General features: G+C 45.8%; 1 protein-coding gene across 1 annotated transcript in view; it reads right to left on the bottom strand.

The window, feature by feature from the left end:
- Positions 1 to 12211, bottom strand: part of LOC116353671 (netrin receptor UNC5A-like) — a 30952-nt gene extending 18741 nt beyond the window's left edge. The window contains exon 1 of the mRNA XM_031791332.1: positions 12068 to 12211. Coding sequence (XP_031647192.1) covers positions 12068 to 12211 — 144 coding nt within the window. The remainder of the gene's footprint in view (positions 1 to 12067) is intronic.
- Positions 12212 to 16571: the final 4360 nt, after the last annotated feature.

Below are 16571 nucleotides of genomic sequence, written 5' to 3'. Positions count from 1 at the left end.
TTTCCTCTTAAATATTGCTTCCTATGCACAAAGGTTGCTGAGGTCTGGGGAGGAGGTTGGTTGGTGCAGGTGGAGGTGTGAACACATAACCCCTCATAATGTCTGTTCCCTCCTGGTCGTGTTCTTCTTTCCTCTTAAATATTGCTTCCTATGCACAAAGGTTGCTGAGGTCTGGGGAGGAGGTTGGTTGGTGGAGGTGTGAACACATAACCCCTCATAATGTCTGTTCCCTCCTGGTCGTGTTCTTCTTTCCTCTTAAATATTGCTTCCTATGCACAAAGGTTGCTGAGGTCTGGGGAGGAGGTTGGTTGGTGGAGGTGTGAACACATAACCCCTCGTCAATTTGGGACGCAGAGGCTGTGTCAATTTGGGACGCAGAGGCTGTGTCAATTTGGGACGCAGAGGCTGTGTCAATTTGGGACGCAGAGGCTGTGTCAATTTGGGACGCAGAGGCTGTGTCAATTTGGGACGCAGAGGCTGTGTCAATTTGGGACGCAGAGGCTGTGTCAATTTGGGACGCAGAGGCTGTGTCAATTTGGGACGCAGAGGCTGTGTCAATTTGGGACGCAGAGGCTGTGTCAATTTGGGACGCAGAGGCTGTGTCAATTTGGGACGCAGAGGCTGTGTCAATTTGGGACGCAGAGGCTGTGTCAATTTGGGACGCAGAGGCTGTGTCAATTTGGGACGCAGAGGCTGTGTCAATTTGGGACGCAGAGGCTGTGTCAATTTGGGACGCAGAGGCTGTGTCAATTTGGGACGCAGAGGCTGTGTCAATTTGGGACGCAGAGGCTGTGTCAATTTGGGACGCAGAGGCTGTGTCAATTTGGGACGCAGAGGCTGTGTCAATTTGGGACGCAGAGGCTGTGTCAATTTGGGACGCAGAGGCTGTGTCAATTTGGGACGCAGAGGCTGGTATGATGTTCCGGGGTCCTTGTTGGTCCCCGGTTTTATGGGGGGGAATGTGACGACCCTCCCACTCTGTCTGCCGTATTCTGTCTGTTCTTGTTTCCTTATTAGGATGCCGGTGGGTGGAGTTGGGAGGGTCGTCAGCTTCATGGGAAACACCTGGGCCATGTGTCTCCCAGGATAAATAGACCTCTTCCACATTCATGGAAGAGACTCTCTCCATGCAGACACCTTTGTAGATTGTGTTGTGGTTCTTGGTGGCCTTTTGTTTGTTTGCTTTGGCACCTTTCAACACCCTGCATTATCACATTCATGCATGCAAAACATTCACTTACACTACTGATTACTGATTACACACACCATTGTATATTTTCCTTAGTTGCTTTAGTTAATAAATATATATTTTGTTACTCCTTATCTCCACGTTGTCTCCCTTTGTTACGGGCTTTGAGCCGGTTCGTGACAATTCCTATATACTAACTAGTATCTAGCTATTCATATATACTAACTAGTATCTAACCATTCATATATACTAACTAGTATCTAACCATTCATATACGCTAACTAGTATCTAACCATTCATATATACTAACTAGTATCTAACCATTCGTATATATTAACTAGTATCTAACTATTCATATATATTAACTAATATCTAACCATTCATATATACTAACTAGTATCCAACTATTCTTATATACAAACTAGTCTCTAACTATTCATATATATTAACTAGTATCTAACCATTCATATATACTAACTAGTATCTAACCATTACCAGTAATTTCCCCTACAAATCAGCTGGGCTAGACAATCTGGACCCTCTCTTTCTAAAATGATCCGCCGCAATTGTTGCAACCCCAATACTAGCCTTTTCAACCTCTCTTTCGTATCGTCTGAGATCCCCAAAGATTGTAAAGCTGCCGCAGTCATCCCCCTCGTCGAAGGGGGTGACACTCTAGACCCAAACTGTTACAGACCTATATCTATCCAACCCTGCCTTTCTAAAGTCTTCGAAAGCCAAATTAAAAAACAGATCACTGACCATTTTGAATCCCACCGTACTTTCTCTGCTGTGCAATCTGGTTTCCGAGCTGGTCACGGGTGCACCTCTGCCACGCTCAAGGTCCTAAACGATATCATAACCACCATCGATAAAAGACAGTACTGTGCAGCCGTTTTCATCGACCTGGCCAAGGCTTTCGACTCTGTCAATCACCGTATTCTTATCGGCAGACTCAGTAGCCTCGGTTTTTCTAATGACTGCCTCGCCTGGTTCACCAACTACTTCTCAGACAGAGTTCAGTGTGTTAAATCGGAGGGCCTGTTGTCCGGGCCTCTGGCAGTCTCTATGGGGGTGCCACAGGATTCAATTCTCGGGCCGACTCTTTTCTCTGTATACATCAATGATGTCACTCTTGCTGCTGGTGATTTTCTGATCCCCCTATATTCAGACGACACCATTCTGTATACATCTGGCCCTTCTTTGGACACTGTGTTAACAAACCTCCAAACGAGCTTCAATGCCATACAACTCTCCTTCCGTGGCCTCCAACTGCTCTTAAATACAAGTAAAACAAAATGCATGCTCTTCAACCGATCGCGGCCCGCACCTGCCCGCCCGTCCAGCATCACTACTCTGGACGGTTCTGACCTAGAATATGTGGACACCTACAAATACCTAGGTGTCTGGTTAGACTTAAACTGTCCTTCCAGACTCACATCTCCAAACCAGATTAAATCTAGAATCAGCTTCCTATTTCGCAACAAAGCCTCCTTCACTCATGCTGCCAAGCATATCCTCGTAAAACGGACCATCCTACCGAACCTTGACTTCAGCGATGTCATTTAGAAAATAGCCTCCAACACTCTACTCAGCAATCTGGATGCATTCTATCACAGTGCCATCCGTTTTATCACCAAAGCCCCATATACCACCCACCACTGCGACCTGTATGCTCTCGTTGGCTGGCCCTCACTACAAATCCATCGCCAAACCCACTGGCTCCAGGTCAGCTATAAGTCTTTGCTAGGTAAAGCCCCGCCTTATCTCAGCTCACTGGTCACCATAGCAACACCCACCCGTAGTACGCGCTCCAGCAGGTATATTGCACAGCCGCCTTTACATCTAGTTCTCAGCTGCCAATGACTGGAACAAATAGCAAAAATCTCTGAAGCTGGAGACTCACATCTCCCTCACTAACTTTAATAAGCACCAGCTGTCAGAGCAGCTACCTGTACATAGCCCATCTGTAAATAGCCCATCCAACTACCTCATCCCCATTACTGTTATTTATTTTTTGCTTCTTTGCACCCCAGTATCTCTACTTACACATTCATCTTCTTCTCATCTATCACTCCAGTGTTTAATTGCTAAATTGTAACTATTTTGCCACTATGGCATATTTATTGCCTTACCTCCCTAATCTTACTTCATTTACACACACTGTACATAGACTTTTTCTATTGTGTTATTGACTGTACGTTTGTTTATTCCATGTGTAACTCTGTGTTGTTGTCTGTGTCACACTGCTTTGCTTTATCTTGGCCAGGTCCCAGTTGTCAATGAGAACTTGTTCTCAACAGGCCTACCTGGTTAAATTAATTTGAAATTATTATTATTATTTTTTTAATTCAGAGGGGAGAGCAGCTGCAGAACTCACATGTGGCCAGATGGGGGCACTGTGACCCAGGGGGACAGGAGAGGAGCAGGTAAGAGAGAGAGAGAGAGAGAGGAAGTCTTCAGCAGCCCAGAGAGGGAAGTCATCACTGAGAAGAGACTGACTCCTGTCCTAAATTACACCCTATTCCCTCCCGAGTGTGCGCAACGGTCTAAAGGCACTGCATCTCAGTGCAAGAGGAGTCACTACAGTCCCTGGTTTGATTACAGGCTGTATCACATCCGGCCGTGAGTGGGAGTCCCATAGGGCGGCGAATAATTGGTACAGAGTCGTCTGGGTTTGACTGGTGTAGGCCGTCATTGTAAATAAGATTTTGTTCTTAACTGACTTAGTAAAATAAAGGTTAAATAAATTATAAAATAATAATACTGCACTACTATTGACCAGGGCCCATAGGGTGCACTCTGGGACTCAGGCTCTGTCTGTTCTGGTGTATTGTGCTTCTGCTACTGCTGCTGTTTGTTTTGGCACAAACACAGTATTCTCGTTAGGGACCTGCTGCTCTAAGACTAGGAGAGTTAGAGCCAGGAACTCACAGACACAGTATTCTCGTTAGGGACCTGCTGCTCTCAGACTAGGAGAGTTAGAGCCAGGAACTCACAGACACAGTATTCTTGTTAGGGACCTGCTGCTCTCAGACTAGGAGAGTTAGAGCCAGGAACTCACAGACACAGTATTCTCGTTAGGGACCTGCTGCTCTCAGACTAGGACAGTTAGAGCCAGGAACTCACAGACACAGTATTCTCGTTAGGGACCTGCTGCTCTCAGACTAGGAGAGTTAGAGCCAGGAACTCACAGACACAGTATTCTCGTTAGGGACCTGCTGCTCTAAGACTAGGAGAGTTAGAGCCAGGAACTCACAGACACAGTATTCTCGTTAGGGACCTGCTGCTCTCAGACTAGGAGAGTTAGAACCAGGAACTCACAGACACAGTATTCTTGTTAGGGACCTGCTGCTCTCAGACTAGGAGAGTTAGAGCCAGGAACTCACAGACACAGTATTCTCGTTAGGGACCTGCTGCTCTCAGACTAGGAGAGTTAGAGCCAGGAACTCACAGACACAGTATTCTCGTTAGGGACCTGCTGCTCTCAGACTAGGAGAGTTAGAGCCAGGAACTCACAGACACAGTATTCTCGTTAGGGACCTGCTGCTCTCAGACTAGGAGAGTTAGAGCCAGGAACTCACAGACACAGTATTCTTGTTAGGGACCTGCTGCTCTCAGACTAGGAGAGTTAGAGCCAGGAACTCACAGACACAGTATTCTCGTTAGGGACCTGCTGCTCTCAGACTAGGAGAGTTAGAGCCAGGAACTCACAGACACAGTATTCTCGTTAGGGACCTGCTGCTCTCAGACTAGGAGAGTTAGAGCCAGGAACTCACAGACACAGTATTCTCGTTAGGGACCTGCTGCTCTCAGACTAGGAGAGTTAGAGCCAGGAACTCACAGACACAGTATTCTCGTTAGGGACCTGCTGCTCTCAGACTAGGAGAGTTAGAGCCAGGAACTCACAGACACAGTATTCTCGTTAGGGACCTGCTGCTCTCAGACTAGGAGAGTTAGAGCCAGGAACTCACAGACACAGTATTCTCGTTAGGGACCTGCTGCTCTCAGACTAGGAGAGTTAGAGCCAGGAACTCACAGACACAGTATTCTCTTTAGGGACCTGCTGCAGGAGAGGGAGGGAGGGAGGGAGGGAGGGAGGGAGGGAGGGAGGGAGGGAGGGAGGGAGGAAGGGGGGGAGAGAGAGAGAGAGAAGAGGAGCTGTTGAGAGGCTCCAGGAGTCAGGATGTGAAGGTAGTTCCAGGTGTATTAATACACTCTTCTATATTTGATCTGAGCTCCCTTTGAGAGAAGCTCCTAGTAGAATCAATCAGACAGCAGCTGTGGAGGCTGCCACACGCACACACACACACACACACACACACAGTCCCCCCTCTCTGAAGGCACGGCATACTGATCCACTAAGCCTGAAGCAAGGCCACAATGGTTTTTAGGCAGAAGTCATGCAGTCCCTGACTCTCTCTCCAACTCCCTCTATCCTAGAAATATTTCAAATGATCAACGGAAGATAAACTCGGACAACTTTCAATTAAAACTGCCCCAAAACCTGAACATTTCTGAAAAAGGACCACGAAGGGATCTTTATCTCAGGCAGCATTGAAGAGATATTTGTGTCTCTAGCCATTTAAAAAAAAATGTGGTCAAAAGGCTTTGAGAACCTCATGTTGATTCGTTAAACCACTCGTGTACATTATAGTCAGATAAATGACTCAAATGTACTAGTTATCAAACACAGAGATAATGTCTGTGTCCCAAATTACATCATATTCCCTATGTAGCCCACTAAGGGGGCCATATAGCTCTATATAGGGCAGGGTTGACCAGGGGCCATATGGGTCTATATAGGGCAGGGAGGACCATGGTCCATATAGCTCTATATAGGGCAGGGAGGACCAGGGGCTATATGGCTCTATATAGGGCAGGGTTGACCAGGGGCTATAGGGCTCTATATAGGGCAGGGTTGACCAGGGGCTATAGGGCTCTATATAGGGCAGAGAGGACCAGGGTCCATATAGCTCTATATAGGGCAGGGAGGACCAGGAGCCATATGGCTCTATATAGGGCAGGGCGGACCAGGGGCTATAGGGCTCTATATAGGGCAGGGAGGACCAGGGGCTATATTGCTCTATATAGGGCAGGGTTGACCAGGGGCTATAGGGCTCTATATAGGGCAGGGTTGACCAGGGGCTATAGGGCTCTATATAGGGCAGGGTTGACCAGGGGCTATATGGCTCTATATAGGGCAGGGAGGACCAGGGGCTATATGGTTCTATATAGGGCAGGGTTGACCAGGGGCTATATGGTTCTATATAGGGCAGGGTTGACCAGGGGCTATATGGCTCTATATAGGGCAGGGAGGACCAGGGGCTACAGGGCTCTATATAGGGCAGGGAGGACCAGGGGCTATATTGCTCTATATAGGGCAGGGTTGACCAGGGGCTATAGGGCTCTATATAGGGCAGGGTTGACCAGGGGCTATAGGGCTCTATATAGGGCAGGGAGGACCAGGGGCTATATGGCTCTATATAGGGCAGGGTTGACCAGGAGCTATACGGCTCTATATAGGGCAGGGAGGACCAGGGGCTATAGGGCTCTATATAGGGCAGGGAGGACCAGGGGCTAAATGGCTCTATATAGGGCAGGAAGGACCAGGGGCTATAGGGGTCTATATAGGGCAGGGTTGACCAGGGGCTATAGGGCTCTATATAGGGCAGGGAGGACCAGGGGCTATATGTCTCTATATAGGGCAGGGAGGACCAGGGGCTATAGGGCTCTATATAGGGCAGGGAGGACCAGGGGCTATAGGGCTCTATATAGGGCAGGGTTGACCAGGGGCTATAGGGCTCTATATAGGGCAGGGAGGACCAGGGGCTATATGGCTCTATATAGGGCAGGGTTGACCAGGAGCTATACGGCTCTATATAGGGCAGGGAGGACCAGGGGCTATAGGGCTCTATATAGGGCAGGGTTGACCAGGGGCTATAGGTCTCTATATAGGGCAGGGAGGACCAGGGGCTATAGGGCTCTATATAGGGCAGGGAGGACCAGGGGCTAAATGGCTCTATATAGGGCAGAGTTGACCAGGGGCTATAGGGCTCTATATAGGGCAGGGAGGACCAGGGGCTATATGTCTCTATATAGGGCCGGGAGGACCAGGGGCTATAGGGCTCTATATAGGGCAGGGAGGACCAGGGGATATAGGGCTCTATATAGGGCAGGGTTGACCAGGGGCTATAGGGCTCTATATAGGGCAGGGAGGGCCAGGGGCTATATGGCTCTATATAGGGCAGGGCTGACCAGGAGCTATACGGCTCTATATAGGGCAGGGGGGGCCAGAGGCTATAGGGCTCTATATAGGGCAGGGCTGACCAGGGGCTATAGGGCTCTATATAGGGCAGGGAGGACCAGGGGCTATAGGGCTCAATATAGGGCAGGGAGGACCAGGGGCTAAATGGCTCTATATAGGGCAGGGAGGGCCAGGGGCTATAGGGCTCTATATAGGGCAGGGTTGACCAGGGGCTATAGGGCTCTATATAGGGCAGGGCGATTTCCAAAAACGAAACAATTAATTTTAATTCGGGGTCTCAACTTACTGAGTACTAGAACATACTCATGCTCTTGTCCATCAGCAGTTTTTCTCTTGTTTTGTCACTCACTCAATGTGCCTATGTCTGCAAAAGAAAATGTGTAAATTGGTAAATGCGTCTAGCCAGTTAGTTAAACTTGTAGTAATCTTTGCAAAATTCACTCCTTTCATATCACTGCAAACATTTGCTTCTACCCTAATGGCAAAATGTGTAGAATTGCATTAAATTCGCTGTAAAACTGCACATTTTTCTCTCCGCCCAACGGCAAAATGGGTAGAAATGCAGGAAATGAACTCTGAACCTTCAATGTTTTCTAGCCGCTGTCAAGAGAGGGTCCGCTGAAATGCTTTTGCTTGTGGGATAGGATCCCCCTTTGATGTTTTTGGTATCTTAAGAGGCTTCTTGGATTGACGACACCAGACACGAAAGTACGTTTTTTGTATTTAATTGTCCTGTTCATTTAAGAATTGATCCATGTCCACGGATGGAACTGGAATTCGAGCTCGGATCTGATCCACGTGTCTTCTTTATTCTTTGTCTACTTCTAATGATCATAGTAATAGGATTACTGGTCCTAAACAATCCTCAATGGATTGAGCTGGAATACATTTAGGACCAAACCCATCGTTTTTTTGTGTGTGTGTGTGTAGACATCGTCTCCAGGTGAGAAACTTCGGAGTTTGACTCTATTGTCATGATTCTGTTATTCTGTTGTCGTCTGGCCAGATGAGATCCAAGGTTGACCTTTAATCTCCTTGACATCAACATTTCTGCAGGTGACAACACCAGTTGTGGTTTGAGGAGTAATCCTGTAGCTCAAACAAGAATCTGGGCACCTTCATCTCAATGCTGGGCCCTTTGCATCTTCCTCATCCCCCTCCTTCAAGGTCTGAACCGCGCGTTCTGCTACTCCGTTTGAAGATGGGTGAAAAAGGGGCTGACGTTACACGCTGAATTCCCTTTTGTTTCATGAAACTTGTGAATTCAGTGCTTGTCAAACAAGTAGCATTGTCGCTAACCAACATTTGAGGCAATCCCATGACACTGAAGCTTTGTCTCAACTTCTCAATCGTAGCATGAGAATGAGAATCAATCGGCATTTTTTTGGTGTTGGGTGAGTTCTAGAACTCTGTAGTGTCCTCCCACCACCCTAGGACTAACAAGGGTGTGTGGGAGAAAGAGAGAGAAAGGAGGGAGAGATTCAGGGGAGGAGAGCACAGGTAAAAAAAGAAAATATTGGGATTCCATTGTGCTGCAAACCAGCATGGTTTCCTCCATATTCTTGTATTGGCCAAATAGATCCTTCCATGTTGTCAAGTCAGGTTTGGGAATAAGCTGAAAAAGACATCTGGTACTGAACATACAGGTCATTAGGGTATAGAGGTTAGGGAGGGTAGAGAGGTTAGGGAGGGTAGAGAGGGTAGGGAGGGTAGGGATGGTAGAGAGGTTAGGGAGGGTAGAGAGTGTAGGGAGGGTAGAGAGGTTAGGGAGGGTAGAGAGGTTAGGGAGGGTAGAGAGGTTAGGGAGGGTAGAGAGGGTAGGGAGGGTAGAGAGGGTAGGGAGGGTAGGGAGGGTAGAGAGGTTAGGGAGGGTAGAGAGGGTAGAGAGGTTAGGGAGGGTAGAGAGGTTAGGGAGGGTAGAGAGGGTAGAGAGGTTGGGAAGGGTAGAGAGGTTGACAGTGTGTAACCCATTGGCATCCACCTTGTGACCCAGGTACTGCACTTCATCAGCTAACAGTGTACACTTGCTCCTCTTCAGCCGGAGACCGACCTCCGCCATCCTTCTCAAAACCTTCTGAGACGCTCCTCCTTCGTGACTCCTGTGACCAGAACGTCGTCGAGGTAAACCGCTACCTTGGGTATCCCCTGCAGAACTCCCTCCATGGTTCTTTGGAAGATAGCAGTTGTGGAAGACACCCTGAAAGGTAAACATCCCCCTGTGGGTATTTTATCGTCAGGTACTTCTGTGAAGCTTTATCCATTAGTACTTGCTGATATGCGTGACTCATGTCTAGTTTTGTGAACTGTTGCCCTCCTGTTAACGTTGAAAGCAAATCCTCCACTTTGGGTATTGGGGTACAGCTCCAGAGAGGAAACTCTATTTACAGTCAGCTTGTAGTCACCACTGATGGAACCATCTGGGTTTAATATGGGAACAACTGGTGCTGCCCACTCAGAGAACTTGACAGGTATAAGTATATCCTCTGCTAAGAGTCTGTCAATTTCCACATCCACTTTAGGCTTCATGGCACATGGAACTGATCTGGGCCTATAGAATCTGGGAGTAGCATCAGCAGCAGCAGGAACGGTAGCTTGGATCCCATTTATTGTCCCTAGCTCTTCTTTGAAAACACACATATGCTTTGAAAGCACCTGCTGCAGTGTCAATGTCTCTGTGGTGACATGTTTGATTTCATCCCATCCTTGTCACCAAATACAGTGGGGCAAAAAAGTATTTAGTCAGCCATCAATTGTGCAAGTTCTCCCACTTAAAAAGATGAGAGAGGCCTGTAATTTTCATCATTATGTTATGGCTTTAGAAGCTTCTGACATCATTTGAGTCAATTGGAGGTGTACCTGTGGATGTATTTCAAGGCCTACATTCAAACTCAGTGCCTTTTTGCTTGAGATCATGGGAAAATAAAAATACATTAGCCAAGACCTCAGAATATTTTTTTGTAGACCCCCACAAGTCTGGTTCATCCTTGGGAGAAATTCTCAAACACCTGAAGGTACCGTTCATCTGTACAAACAATAGTACGCAAGTATAAACTCCATGGGACCACGCAGCCATCATACCGCTCAGGAAGGAGCGTTCTGTCTCCTAGAAATGAATGTACTTTGGTGCGAAAAGTGCAAATCAATCCCAGAACAACAGCAAAGCACCCTGTGAAGATGCTGGAGGAAACAGGTACAAAAGTATCTATATCCACAGTAAAACGTGTCCTATATCGACATTCCTTGCTCAGCAAGGAAGAAGCAACTGCTCCAAAACCACCATAAAAAAAGCCAGACTACGGTTTGCAACTGCACATGGGGACAAAGATCATACTTTTTGGAGAAATGTCCTCTGGTCTGATGAAACAAAAATAGAACTGTTTGGTCATAATGACCATCGTTATGTTTGGAGGAAAAAGGGGGACGCTTGCAAGCCGAAGAACACCATCCCAATTGTGAAGCACGGAGGTGGCAGCATCATGTTGTGGGGGTGCATTGCTGCAGGAGGGACTGGTGCACTTCACAAAATAGATGGCATCATGAGGGAGGAAAATTATGTGGATATATTGAAGCAACATCTCAAGACATCAGTCAGAAAGTTAAAGCTTGGTCGCAAATGGGTCTTCCAAATGGACAATGACTCCAAGCGTACTTCCAAAGTTGTGGCAAAATGGCTTAAGGACAACAAAGTCAAGGTATTGGAGTGGCCATCACAAAGCCCTGACCTCAATCCCATAGAAAATGTGAGGGCAGAACTGTAAAAGTGTGTGCGAGCAAGGAGGCCTACAAACCTGACTCGGTTCCACCAGCTCTGTCAGGAGGAATGGGCCAAAATCCACCCAACTTATTATGGAAGCTTGTGGAAGGCTACCGGAAATGTTTGACCCAAGTTTAAACATGTAAAGGCAATGCTACCAAATACTAATTGAGTGTATGAAAACTTCTGACCCACTGGGATGAAAGAAATAAAAGCTGAAATAAATCATTATCTCTACTATTATTCCGACATTTCAATTTCTTAAAATAAAGTGGTGATCCTAACTGAGCTAAGACAGTGAATTTTTACTAGGATTAAATGTCAGAAATTGTGAAAAACTGAGTTTAAATATATTTGGCTAAGGTGTATGTTAACTTCATACTACAACTGTAGCAGACATTGAAAACAGCTACGGAAATCAGAAAGCAAACCCCCGTCTTGAGTCAATACTGCCGTCTATTGGTAAACATAAATATACCAGGTTACTTCAGTTAGTCACTCAGATATCAAACATTTCTCTCCGCCCTGTTCCAAAATGTGTAGAATTGCAGGAAATTAGCTGTAAAACAAAACTGCCGATGTGCCCTTGAGCAAGGCATTAAGCCTGAATTTGCTCTTGGGATGCAGTACTGCTATGGCTGACCCTGACATATCCGGTGTAACTGACAATGAAAATATATTTTAAACTCACCTGGTACCCAGCCAGTAGTTTGCTCGTGGATAGGTCTTGACTCTGACCCCTGACCCCTAGCACTTGACCCCTAACTCACCTGGTACCCAGCCAGTAGTTTGCTCGTGGATAGGTCTTAACCCTGACCCCTGACCCCTGACTCCTAGCACTTGACCCCTAACTCACCTGGTATCCAGACAGTAGTTTGCTTCTCCAGTGTGCCTGGGGCATGTCGTGGATGGAGAGGCGCAGGTTGTGGTAGCTGTCTTTAAACAGCAGGACGTGGGGCTCATCAATCAGACGACCACCTAGCTGTCTCTCCATCTGCATCACCTCCTAGAGAGAGACACACACAGAGAGAGAGAGAGAGAGAGAGAGAGAGAGAGAGAGAGAGAGAGAGAGAGAGAGAGAGAGAGAGAGAGAGAGAGAGAGAGAGAGAGAGAGAGAGAGAGAGAGAGAGAGAGAGAGAGAGAGAGAGAGAGAGAGAGTGACAGAGAGAGACACAGAGAGACACACACAGAGAAAGAGAGAGAGAGAGAGAGAGAGAGAGACAGAGAGAGACAGAGAGAGACACAGAAAGAGACAGAGAGAGAGACAGAGAGAGAGAATCAGAAGGATGAAGGGAGGCACACACACACTAATGGGTGCATGACTTAGTCTGAGGGAGGGGGGGGGGTGAAAAAGCTCACTAGGGGGCAGTGCAGTTCTACACTGATTCTTAACAGGGGAAATCATTTTTTTCAAGTTTTATTCTAATAAATTATATTGAAAAAGTGTTTTAATTACTACATTACCAATCTACTCCCTCCCCTGACAATCCCACCCATAGTGATTGATTGACAGGTCTGAAACACTACCACCCTGTGACTCACAAAAATCCCGCCTCCTCCCCTGACAATCCCACCCATAGTGATTGATTGACAGGTCTGAAACACTACCACCCTGTGACTCACAAACATCCCGCCTCCTCCCCTGACAATCCCACCCACAATAATTGATTGACAGGTCTGAAACACTACCACCCTGTGACTCACAAACATCCCGCCTCCTCCCCTGACAATCCCACCCATAGTGATCGATTGACCAGTCTGAAACACTACCACCCTGTGACTCACAAACATCCCGCCTCCTCCCCTGACAATCCCACCCATAGTGATTGATTGACCAGTCTGAAACACTACCACCCTGTGACTCACAAACATCCCGCCTCCTCCCCTGACAATCCCACCCATAGTGATTGATTGACCAGTCTGAAACACTACCACCCTGTGACTCACAAACATCCCGCCTCCTCCCCTGACAATCCCACCCATAGTGATTGATTGACAGGTCTGAAACACTACTACCCTGTGACTCACAAACATCCCGCCTCCTCCCCTGACAATCCCACCCATAGTGATTGATTGACAGGTCTGAAACACTACCACCCTGTGACTCACAAACATCCCGCCTCCTCCCCTGACAATCCCACCCATAGTGATTGATTGACAGGTCTGAAACACTACCACCCTGTGACTCACAAACATCCCGCCTCCTCCCCTGACAATCCCACCCATAGTGATCGATTGACCAGTCTGAAACACTACCACCCTGTGACTCACAAACATCCCGCCTCCTCCCCTGACAATCCCACCCATAGTGATTGATTGACAGGTCTGAAACACTACCACCCTGTGACTCTCACCAACATCCCGCCTCCTCCCCTGACAATCCCACCCACAGTGATTGATTGACAGGCCAAACTGTTAAGAATGTGGCCAGGATAAAGCATGACAAAGAGGAAAAAAAAATAAAATGGGATGAATAATATTGTTTTACCCAAAAAGGGTACTTTAATTTTTAAATTGCACATTAAGTTTTCATCTCCTTTTTTGTGTGTCAAATAATGTCCATAAATCCCAGTAATGTAGCACAATTACACGTAAACTTTGATTTATTTATTTTCTAGCAAATAGTGTCTCTGGTAGTGTTATCTGCAAGGGCATTGAACAGCTCAGCGTTCAACACAGTTCAGCGTTCAACACCACAGTGCCCTCAAAGCTCATCACCAAGCTAAGGACCCTGGGACTAAACAACTCCCTCTGCAACTGGATCCGGGACTTCCTGACAGGCCGCCCCCAGGTGGTGAGGGTAGGTAAGCGCACGTGACAAATAAACTTTGATTTGATTTGATTTGAACAAGAACTGTCCATTTGAAAAATGCAAACTGGAGTTTTGCACTTGAATTTGGTAATTGATTATGTTCTCATGAAAATAGTATTGCAAACATGTTATTATTGTATCATTATCTTTATCACATTAGATTTTTGGAGGGCAGCTACAGAAAGTCTTGGATTTCTTCACATTTTATTGTGTTTTTACAAAGTAAAATGGATTTTAATTGACACTTTTTTTTTGGTCAACAATTTACACAAAATGCTCTGTAATTTTAAAGTGGAAGAAAAACTATATTTATTTTTTATGATTAATGAAGAATAAAGCACTAATATATTTTGATGAGTTTTCACACCCTGGGAATCAATACATGTTAGAATCTCCTTTGGCAGAGGTTACAGCTATGAGTCTTTCTGGGTAAATCTCTCTGAGCTTTGGACACATCTGGTTGGTGCAATATTTTCCTATTATTCAGTTCAGATTTTCAAGCATATTTAAGTCATCTATAATTTGACCACTCAGGAACATCCACTGTCTTCTTGGTAAGCGACTCCAGTGTATATTTGGCCTTGTGTTTTAGGTTATCGTCCTGCTGAAAAGGTGAATTCCTCTCCCAGTGTCCGATGCAAAGCAGACTGAACCAGGTTTTCCTCTAGGATTTTGCCCGTACTTAGCTCCATCCTGTTTATTTTCATCCTGAAAAACTCCCCAGTCTTTGCCGATGTCAAGCATACCCATACCATGATGCAGCCACCACCATGCTTGAAAATATGGAGGCATTTACTCAGTGACGTGTTGTGTTGGGATTTGGCCCAAACATAAGGCTTTGCATTTAGACTAAAAAGTGTATTTCTTTACTTTCTTGCCTCGTTTCTTTGTATTCTTCTTCTCACACTGTCATTTAGGTCATTATAGTGGAGTCACTACAATGTTGTTGATCCATCCTCAGTTTTCTCCCATCACAGACATTGACCTCTGGTAGCTGTTTTAAAAATCACTAATGGACTCATGGTGACATCCCGGAACCGTTTCCTTCCTCTCCTGCAGCTCAGTTCAGAAGGACGACTGCATATTTGATGTGTCTGGGTGGTTAAATACATCATCCACAGCATAATTATTAACTAGACCATGCTTAAAGAGATATTGAATATTTTTTACCCAGCTACCAATCAGTTGAATCTGTGCTTGACTGTGGGACCTTACAGATGTTGTATGTATGGGGGACAGAGGAAGGGTTAGTCATTCACTACTAGACTGAGGGACCTTACAGCTGTGGTATGTATGGGGGGACAGAGGAAGGGGTTAATCATTCACTACTAGACTGAGGGACCTTACAGATGCTGTATGTATGGGGGGACAGAGGAAGGAGTTAGTCATTCACTACTAGACTGAGGGACCTTACAGATGTTGTATGTATGGGGGGACAGAGGAAGGAGTTAGTCATTCACTACTAGACTGAGGGACCTTACAGATGCTGTATGTATTGGGGACAGAGGAAGGGGTTAATCATTCACTACTAGACTGAGGGACCTTACAGATGTGGTATTTATGGGGGACAGAGGAAGGTGTAGTCATTAAAAATCATGTCAACCCCTATCATTTCAGACAGAGGGAATCCATGTATCTTATTATGTGATTTGTTAAGCCACATTTTACTCCTGAACTCATGTGGGCTTTCCTTTAACACAAGGGGCTGAATACATCTGCAACGACCATGTTTCAGTTTACATTTGTACTTTAACACAAGGGGCTGAATACATCTGCAACGGCCATGTTTCAGTTTACATTTGTCCTTTAACACAAGGGGCTGAATACATCTGCAACGGCCATGTTTCAGTTTACATTTGTCCTTTAACACAAGGGGCTGAATACATCTGCAACGGCCATGTTTCAGTTTACATTTGTCCTTTAACACAAGGGGCTGAATACATCTGCAACGACCATGTCTCAGTTTACATTTGTACTTTAACACAAGGGGCTGAATACATCTGCAACGGCCATGTTTCAGTTTACATTTGTCCTTTAACACAAGGGGCTGAATACATCTGCAACGACCATGTTTCAGTTTACATTTCTATTACAATGTCTTACGTTTGTATTCATTTGTAAACATTTGTAGAATTTTCTTTTTACTCTGATATTACGAAGTATTTTGTCTAGATCAATGACAAAAAATTATATTCTATCGGCACTGTAAATCCATAAATTGTGACCCCGAATCTGCAAAAGAAAGAATAACATGTAGCTCTGGGAATATGGGCCATATTTTAACAGTTTGGACTATAGAGGGTAATATGGGCCATATTTTAACAGTTTGGGCTATAGAGGGTAATATGGGCCATATTTGAACAGTTTGGGCTATAGAGGGTAATATGGGCCATATTTGAACAGTTTGGGCTATAGAGGGTAATATGTATATGAGACGTTAGCCTTTATGACAGAAAAGGTTGGAGACCCCTGCATGTTAAAACCACACATAAAAATAAAAAATAAATCATTCTACCTTGAGAATCTTACCAAGTTTAGGATAAAGAGA

Source organism: Oncorhynchus kisutch, linkage group LG15, assembly GCF_002021735.2.
Source record: "Oncorhynchus kisutch isolate 150728-3 linkage group LG15, Okis_V2, whole genome shotgun sequence".
NCBI lineage: Eukaryota > Metazoa > Chordata > Actinopteri > Salmoniformes > Salmonidae > Oncorhynchus > Oncorhynchus kisutch.
This window is presented reverse-complemented; position numbering and strand designations above follow the sequence as displayed.